General features: G+C 39.2%; 1 protein-coding gene across 1 annotated transcript in view; it reads right to left on the bottom strand.

Annotated features, from left to right (window-relative positions):
- The window catches only part of CCDC81 (coiled-coil domain containing 81), a 68,237-nt gene extending 58,823 nt beyond the window's left edge, over positions 1–9,414 (bottom strand). Inside the window, exons 1-3 of the mRNA XM_007946288.1 lie at positions 9,336–9,414; positions 2,298–2,359; positions 624–780 (exon numbers count right to left, since the gene is read on the bottom strand). Coding sequence (XP_007944479.1) covers positions 624–780; positions 2,298–2,359; positions 9,336–9,414 — 298 coding nt within the window. The remainder of the gene's footprint in view (positions 1–623; positions 781–2,297; positions 2,360–9,335) is intronic.
- Positions 9,415–9,881: the final 467 nt, after the last annotated feature.

Below are 9,881 nucleotides of genomic sequence, written 5' to 3'. Positions count from 1 at the left end.
CATAGTTGGTCCTCAGTAAATAAATATGAAAGGAATGAAGGAAGGAGGGAGGGAGGGAGGAAAGGAGGTTGGCTTGAGGTTAGGAGAAAAATATAGATTGAGTCTTTATGGAGTTGTTAAACTTCTAACCTATAAAATGGACTGATTTAGATTATATATGTGATAGAAACATTAATAATCTTTTTCGCAGTTGATAATGACTATAGTTCTTCCAACCAAGTAACCTAGCTAATTTTTTTTTTCTTTATAACTGCTTTTAGTTTCTTAGGTTCTAAAATAAGAATATCTCTATATAACACTGTGATGTGGCTTTTATATTAATTTGCCTTGATATCACATCAAATCTTCTCAATGCCTACCTCTTAAGTTATTGAGGTTTAAAATGGCCCACAGAAAGACTCTATATTATTTTCCTCAGTCCCTCACTTCAGCCCCTGCCTCTGTCAAAGTACCAGGTGAAAAGTGATAGCTTCAAATAAAGTATTAGTTGGCCAACCTTTGAATCAACTCAATGGCAATAGGTTTGGGTTTGTTTTTTGTTTTGTTTTTGCCAATTTGCCTTTTCATTTTCATCCTCAGGCCCATAACCTTCTGGGCAAATTTTAAATCTTAAAATGACTTACCAGGAATATATACTTTGTTTTGTTTAAGTCCATGGAGCTGTACTAACTTCTCTGCCATAATAAATACGGGCCTCTGAATTAGAATAAATTTGTTGTTTCCCACATCAAGCTTTTGTCTTGTGAAAGTGAAAATTCCAAGCCCTGGAATCTGCACGCCCTGAAATAAAAAAGAAGAGAAAAGAAATTTCACTGAATGTATGAAGAAAAATGATATTCTGCAGTTATCCAAAGAATATGAAGAGAATTAAGCTCACGTCTTCAAAATGCAGTGATCTCTATGATCCCTTAAAGCTATAACATTTTATGACTCTAAATAAGTTTTCAAGTAAATTTAGTATAAAATGTAATCTGTTGGAATATATCAACCCATGATACTTTACTGACATCACATCCCTCACCCCCATATCATTAGAAGGCTATGGACAACTAAGAAAACGTATATGGATGCCACAGCTTCTTTTAATCTACATCTTAGATTTACTATTAGAGGGAGGAAATTTTAAAGGGCATGAGAATCTTTCCTTTTTCATTCCTTCATTTAGGTTTTATATCTCTGACTTCAAATCAGGCAACCCAGCATCCAAAGCAAATGCTGCAGTGCACTGGTCTTTCCTGAATGCAAATACTATTGGCTATCAAACAGGTTTCTATTTCCCTGGAGAAATCATTTGTCAAGGGTTGCAAACTCAAATGCCTAAGGGACCAAGAAAGAATGGAAGGGAGTGACATAGCCACAGGAGATATAAAGGCTGGAATGTGCATGTCCCTACTGTCAGCTCCAGCCAACTATCACCACACTGGAATGGAAGACCACACTCTTGTTAGATCTGCTGATTCTTCAAGAGAAAATAGGGGGGTGAAATACAAACTTTTATACAAACTCCTAATTTTAGGTGGTAAATACTAATTCAAATTCTCAGGACAAAAACAATAACTTTGGAGGATGAATTCCACCCAACTGTTGTTATATTGGGTCCTCTGAACCAAAAACCAAGGTCACTGCCATCTGATCGATTCCAACTCATAGCGACCCCTCCTTGGGTTTCCAAGGTGGTATCACTACGGAAGTAGATTGCCCAATCTTTCTTGTGAGGAGTGACTGATGGGTTTGAACTGCCAGCCTTCTGATTAGCAGTCAAATGCCTTACGTACTATGTTACCAGATCCACAGCTTCCTAGCTCCCTCCAACTTCCTCCGAAAATCTCTCTCCAGTTCTATGGCATGCCAACCCAAAACTTGTTATGAGGAAATAGTCCAGCCTGGACCTGTTTCTTATTTTTGGAAGCTGAGTCCCTGACTCTCTTATTATATTCCAATTAAAATCCATTCCCTGCAATGAAACAAGACAAGACATATTGTATCCATCTATAGTCTTGCCTGGAATTATCAGATTGCAGATAAACAGAACTCCTCTAGTTCCTCTATACATACTCAGGCTGATCAGCACTACTTTCTATTATTACTTAAAAGAACTTACAAATTCCTTACTTAAGGATACTCTGTTTGTTAAATCTATTATCCATATCTCCTAAGCATGAGCTTCATAAAATCACAAGGCTGAAAGTGAAATCAGACGGCTCTGAAGTCTATTTTCTGCTCTCAGCAAAACAATACATGACTATGAAGGAAAGATCTTTCGGACTACCACACTAAAATGAAAGTATAAATCCTACCTTGTGCAGAGTTAGCTGATGTTCCACAAATTCTGACACATGCCCCCAAATAGTAGAGACTTCTGAAATTCAAGAAAACCAAAAATAATTTAACTTGTATAAGCACCTATGTGATATCTTATGTCCCAGAGGGGGGGGGGAAGTAAATATGAAATGCAGACTCAAATGACAGTAATTCCTATTGTAAACTAAATACTGTTATTAAGTATAAACAAATTTTAAAACAAGTTTTAAAATCAAGAAAGGTGAGCATTAAGGCTGTATCTTTTCACCATACTTATTCAATCTGTATGCTGAGCAAACAATCCCAGATTTGGGTGAAAGTTTACAAAGCACATTCATTTTCCATACCAGAGTTCATACACATTTTGTTTCATGACATTGATTGCAATCCCCACAGTGCAATGGCTCTCCACCCACTTCCTCCCTGTAGTTAGTTTTTCACTGTGTCCTTCTTTCCCATGCCCTCTGAGCTATCTCCCTGTGCAAATACTACCCTTCTGATTGCCCATGCTTGATTGTTCTAAGGACTGTACCTATCTGGTGTAAATGTTCACCTTATTCGCCTGTTGTTTGCCTGGAAGCCACAGTAGTGAGTTCAATTCCAGGCCCAAAGGGTGATTAGGGGCCATAGTCATGAGGGTTTCACCAGTCTCTATCAGACCAACAAGGCTTGTCTTTCCTATGATTTTCTGTTCCACAGTATTCTCCCACTTTATCCCGGATCTCCGGCACCGATCCCTTTCCAAGTGGTTGACAGTGGTAGCTGAGCACCATCTAGTTCTTCCAGTCTCAGGATCATGTAGGCTGAGGTTTACATGGTCCACTAGTCCCTTGGACTAATTGTTTTCATGCATCTTTGGTTTTTCTCATTCTTCCTTGCTCTGTAACTTTTTCTTAATTACCCATTGAACAAGTATTATCAAGTATCTACTCTGTGCCATGTAATTAATATGAACATTCACTATTATACCATACTATAACACAGGAATAAGGCCAAGGGCTACTGAGATATGAAAGTTTGTCTATACATTGACTGGCCCCACACTTCTCTTTTGCTAAATTCTTGAATTTGCTTTTCATTCTCTTTTTTTTTTACCATTAGACAATCAGCTGTCACTTCTCTCTACTCCACTCTCTCCACAGGCTCCCTCCATTCCTAATTCACTATTTCTCATCTGCTATGTTCTTGAAACCATAAATGTACTTAATATCTAAAATAATAAATTTTAAAAACATTCCCTTGAGTTTATTGTGAATTAGTGTATCCACTTTTCACTGACTACTTTAACAAATCAGAGGCCTTCTATGTTTATTTCTTTGTTCTGAGCTACATTCCAAAAAATGTGGTAGCAGAGTAAGTAGCTGCCATTAACTAATAATGTTGTTGGGTATGACTAATATTTAAAATACAGAAAATTATTCCTGTGTTGACATCTCTGTCCTCAAACTAATAATGTGTTTATTAAAGATGTTCTCCAATTAAGTACACTATACAAATTAAAAGGTTGTTAAATTTAAATTCTCAAAATAAAAGATCAAGAACAGTGACATTTACCAGGTTATCACTTTAGGACATAGATGCAGTTAGTGACAAAAGATCAATGTGTCACCCATTTTGGAAACTGCTGACTTGATTTGAACAAAGAAACATATTCCCAGAGTCTAACTTCTTTTTCTAATAATTTAAACCACTAACTAAATGAGAAGCTTCCAATCTTTTAATTATGGCACACAAGAATCATACATACTGTTATTAATAGGCCAGGGAAGGAGCGGATTTGGCAGATGAGAAGTAGCAGTGACTCTCATGGGCTTCTGGAAACAAGTTTAGTGGTAGAAACTCATTCACTCACCAATGAAACTAGGGTCACATGCCACCATGAGCATCAGTGCCCAATTTTGCCCTTCACTCCAAATCATGGATGCACAGCTCATTATAATCAGGGGTTTCCCCTATTCGACCCAATCTATTGCATTCCGCACTGCCTTCCCCACTCCCACAGCCCAAATAATTCTCCTGCTGCTAAGAACTAAGAAGGACTTTCAACCAGTCCCAATTGTATACTGAACTAAAATTTTCAGTGTTGACCAAGTGTCATTAATTTACTAGTAATTAGGAATCTTAATACTCATTTACTTGGGCAATTTTCAATGTTTTTTAAGTTAAAACTGTTATGTTTGTATAACTTCAAAAATTTTTCCACTAGAGTCATGAAATGCAGGTCAGATTTCAGAGAAAGCAACTGTACCAAAGAAGAAACTATTTATTAGTGCCAGGAGAAATTGTATAGGTTGTAACCAAATCCTAGTGAAAAGACTTGACTGAGCTTAACTGTAGATTTCAAGATCATCTTTCTTCATTTAGATGAGATGCTCAATGTACCATGTTGTTTTGCTCAAGAAAAAATCTAACTGATTGTTGTTGTTATGTGCCATTGAGTCAGTTCCAACTCATAGCAACCCTATGTACAACAAACAAAACACTGCCTGGTCCTATACCATCCTCACAATCACTGCTTCAATATTTTCTCCATTTATGATGTTGCTTACTGGTCCAGTTACAAGGATTTTTAATTATTCCAAACTGTAATTTGCTATTTCTCACTGAAGAAAAAGAAAAACAGGCATATAATCTTTTAGGAAACTTTGTTGTTATGTGCCGTTCAGTCAGACCCAACTCATAGCGACCCCTCCTTGGGTTGCAGAAGCAGTATCACTATGGAAGTAGATTGCCCAACCTTCCTTTGAACCACCGGCTGGTGGGTTTGAACCACCAGCCTTCTGGTGAGCAGTCAAGTGCCTTAGGCACTATGCTACCAGAGCTCCTTAGGAAACTTTAGATCCCTGCAATTCACCTGGAAAACATTTGGGCATTTTTCACATTCTGACTTCTAATTTTGACTATACTGACATCTCATAGCCTGGTGCCTAAGGCACTTGACTGCTAACCAGAAGGCTCCATAGGGGGTTTTCAATGGCTGATTTTTCAGAAGTAGAGCACCAAGTCTTTCTCCAGGGCACCTCTGCGTAGACTCAAACCTCCAATCTTTCAGTTAGAAGTCAGAAAAAAAAAAAAAACTGTATGCTATTTTTATGTTTATGAAAGCTGGGGTTATTTATTATTTTTTCCAAGCACTAAAACATCAAAAACCACTGTTATCAAGAACTAATCCCTAGGTATACCTTCTAAATTCAGTACAAATTCCATTTGGTTTCATATTCCAAACATTTGCTGTATTCAAAACCGTATTTTAAAACATAATGCCAAGTGGAAGAGTAGAATATCTTATATATGATCATCATAATGAAGAACTAAGTGCCCATTATACAAATTATAGAATATATGCTTGAATTGGACATATCAAAAATAAAAGATAAGTTCCCTCATTAAACTTATTTCCTAAAACTAAAATACCAATATGCAAACAGAATATTAAGAGAATCTTAAGGGGCTATCTGAACAAAGAGACATATTCCCAGAGTGAATATAATGAAAAGAGCAGTGTGCTACATGTCTGAAGACCTTTGGTCCTCTGCTTCCAAGGATTATCAGTCTTCAACAGGTCACCCAGTTCCCATCTGTAAAATGATGATGGACTTTCTAAGTACTATAATTGTATAATATTAAACTCTGGTGAAATGTAAGGCAGCATCAGGATTTAAAATATACAATGATGAAAAGCTAATGTAGATGTCTTGCTGAGGTTTGGAGTTCATCAGTTCATCTTCATCCCTTTTAGAACAGATCATTTGTGAGAGCTGGTAAAATAAATAGTAATTTGGATCCTGCTTCTATCATTCAGTCAATAAAGCTCTTGCCAAAGTCATCAATGATTTCTTTGTCAATAAATTCAGGAGCATGTTTAGTTCTCATCTCTTCTGACCCTTCAGTCATATCTGACACTATGGACCATGCCCTCCTTTCTTAAGCAGCTCTCTTTCTGGCTTATATGAAGTACTCTCCTGGGTTTTCTTTCTATCTCCCTGGCCATTTCTTCTTAGTCTCCTTCTTAGGCTTCTCCTCCTCAGGCCAGTTAGATGTTGGAGTTCTTCAAGATACTTCAGGGAATTCTAAGCTGTTTTATCTTTGAACTCTATGTTTTCTGCTAGGCAACCACATCCATGCTCAGGGCTTTAACTATCGCCTACATGCAGATAACTCCCAAATGTTCATTTACAAGCCTAGATTTCCCCTTTAAGATTCTGGATCTGTGTATCCAATTGCCTACTTGGATATCTCACAAAGTCTCTTTAATGTCTCTAAAACCAGGATCTTCCTTCCTTTAATTCTTGTCTTTATTTCAAGGTTTCTGTCTCAATGAATGGTATATCATCATCCATTCAGTTACAGAAGCCAGGAACTCAGGAGTCATCCTTGAGATTTCTCTACTTCCTCCCCACCCACCCCCCATATCCAGTCCATCACCATAATGTGTGGGTTTTACTCCAAATAAACCTTTAGTCTATCCATTTCTCTCCACTTATACTGCTAGCAATTTAGACCAAGCTACCATTTGCTCTCACCTAGGCTGCTGCTAAAGGCACTTTTGGCCCTCCAATTCATTCTCCACACTCACTGCAACTAAAGTGACATTTTCAAAACACAACCCTGACCAAGTTGACCCACTTCCTCTTTACTGCCCATTCAAAACATGGTAGGAGATCTGGTGGCATAGTGCCTAAGGCATTTGACTACTAACCAGAAGGCTGGCAGTTCAAACCCATCAGCCACTCCTCGGAAGGAAGATTAGGCGATCTACTTCCTCAGTAATACTACCTCAGAAACCCAAGGAGGGGTCACTATGAGTTGGAGACAACTCAACAGCAGTGAGTTTTGTTTTTTTGGTTTCAAAACATGGTATGACTTCCCATCACTCTTAACATAAAGACCAACATAACGCCTTAATATGACTTACAAAGCCTTGCATGACCTGGCCTCTCCCTCTCTCCTGCCTCATTTATACCCTTGTGGTGAGTTAAAATCTACTTGATGGCAGTGGGTTTGGTTTGGTTGATAACTACGGAGTAGCCTTCTTTCAATTTCTCAATCATACCATGCTCCCCCACCACCACAAACCTTTTGCCCTTGCCATTTCCTCTGCCAAGAACACTCTCATCTCTTCTCCATCCACCTTCCCATCCATTTCACCTACTAAATTGGAACTCCATTCTTCACATCACAGCTCAAATTATCCCTTCTTCAGAAAATCTTGACACACACAGTTATTTTCAACCTCTATTAGTTGTCAGGGAAAAGGGGTAGTCACTGCTTAAGGGACACCAAGTTTCTGGTAATAGTGGTGATAGCTGTACAACACGATGACTGCAATCAATGTTAATGAATTGTACATGTAACAAATGCCAAATTGGCAAATATTTTGAGAATATATATATATATATATATATATATTTTTTTTCACAATAAAAGAAGTTTTAAAAATGGGAAAAAAAAGTTGCAGGAAAGGGAGAGTCATTGGTAAGTGACACTGAGTTTCTATTAAGGGAAAAGGATAGTGGTATATGGAAATGGACAGGAAAATGGAAAAATATGGAAATTGATAGCAGTGATGGTTGCACAACATGAACCTAAGTAATGTCACTGAACTTTACACTTGAAAAATGTTGACATGGAAAATGTTTTGCTATATTTTTACCACAATTTAAAAAAAAAAAAAAGTCATCGTACCATACATCTCCTCCTGTTAGCACTTACCACAAATACAAATTTACATTTATTTCTGTCTTAATATGATTAACGTGTATATTCCCCCACTAGATTGTAAATCTCAAGGGTTTTCTGCCAGTTCTCTAGTGCCTGTTGTTGTTGTTGTTATGTGCCGTCCAGTCGGACCCGACTCATAGCGAGTCGTCCTTGGGTTTCCGAGGCAGTATCACTACGGAAGTAGGATTGCCCAACCTTCCTTCCGAGGAGTGGCTGGTGGGTTTGAACCACCAGCCTTCTGGTTAGCAGTCAAGTGGTTTAGCCACTAAGCTACACATAGCAAAACACAAAGCAATCACTGCCCTCCAGTGGGATCCAACTCATAGTGACCCCTCCTTGGGTTTCCGAGGAGGCATCACTACAGAAGTAGATTGCCCAACCTCCTCTCTGAGGAGTGGCTAGTGGGTTTGAACCACCAGCCTTCTGGTTAGCAGTCAAGTGCCTTAGGCACTACACCACCAGAGCTCCTAGCACGGTAGTAGGTCCTCAAAATTATTTGAATGAATAAATTATTTATAAATAGAGCAATTATTTTTAACCCAGCCAACTTTTTTAGTGTTTATTTTAGAATTATTTTGAAAGGGAAAAAAAATAGAAGTAATCCTGGGAAAGGAAAATAATTTGGTAAAGCCTAAATTGTAATGGCTTGATGATAATAATAGCTTCCATTTCTTGAGCATTTTTCTTCCCAAGGATTCTATCGCTTGCAGGCAGATCTCAACATTACTTTGGGATGACTCGTTTAAGAAATCGTACTAAAGCAGATTAAGTTTTCTATAACAAGCTACCAGGTCCTCACCCAAACACTTCCAAACAGTTATCTTTTTATGACCATCTCACTTTCTTAATACAACCCCAAGATGTCAAGGGTGAGAAAAGCAGCCCTGTCTTTATATGAACTCTGAGACAGAGCCATACACCCTTGCTGTAAAACAGCTTTACTTTAGGGTTGTTTCTCAGAATTGGCACAAGGGTTCTCATCTACCCCAGAGGGAAACAGGAGTTAACTAACATTTATTGCCCTCTTACTTTGTTGTAGTCCCTGAGCTAAATGCTGAATATGCATTATCTCATTTAATCAAAACTTGCAACTAGCCCCTTTCCCTCCTTAGGGCAACCAATAAAGAACCTATCCCACTCAGCATTCGACTGGGGCTTGACGTGATGAACAGGTGGTTGTCAAGGCAACGGCCACTCCAGGCCCGAGCTGAGAAGTAAGAAAGCAAGACTTCAGCCCCACCTCTCCAGCTAATAAAGAAAGACCACAGTGCCCGGAAGTCTCATTCTCAGGGTCCCCACTCCATGACGCTTACCCTCTTGGGTCAGCGAAGGAAGCGTGGGCAACACCTGCCTGCCCAGCTCCTGCACGGCACAGGCGATAGTGTCCAACATCTCCAGTCCCCAGTCAGCTTTGGCTGCTGCCGGCCTCCGCGACTCCGAGCCTCTGTACGGAGTCTCGACTGGTCTTTTCTTCCTTTCTTATATGAAATTTGTACAAGTGATTTTCCCACTCTCCAGGTCTCTCCCCGTAGCTCCGGGTGTGCTCTAAAAAATCAAAATTACAAAAATCTTGATTTCTTTTTTCTGACTTTTCTTCCTTAAAAAAAAAAAAAAAAAACGTAAATCTTCTTTCTCGCCCTCCTTCCCTCCTGCTTTGGCTTTCCGGAGGCTCCCACCGCAGGAGCCCCGAGAGCTGCCCCACTCCTCAGTCGGAGGTGCAAGTTCGGGCCCTCTCTACCACACAGAGCCCCCAACAAACAAGTGGAAGGTGGCTGAGCAAGAAGTACCACGAAAGGTGAAAGACAAATGTAGAGTGGGCCCAGCTGAGGGGAGGGCAGAGCGCGTTGCTATGACGCAAC

The sequence above is a fragment of the Orycteropus afer genome, unplaced genomic scaffold, assembly GCF_000298275.1.
Source record: "Orycteropus afer afer isolate SDZICR_OR568_19922 unplaced genomic scaffold, OryAfe1.0 scaffold00154, whole genome shotgun sequence".
Taxonomy (NCBI): Eukaryota; Metazoa; Chordata; class Mammalia; order Tubulidentata; family Orycteropodidae; genus Orycteropus; species Orycteropus afer.
Note: the sequence above shows the minus strand (reverse complement) of the source record. Positions and strands in the feature narration are given on the sequence as shown.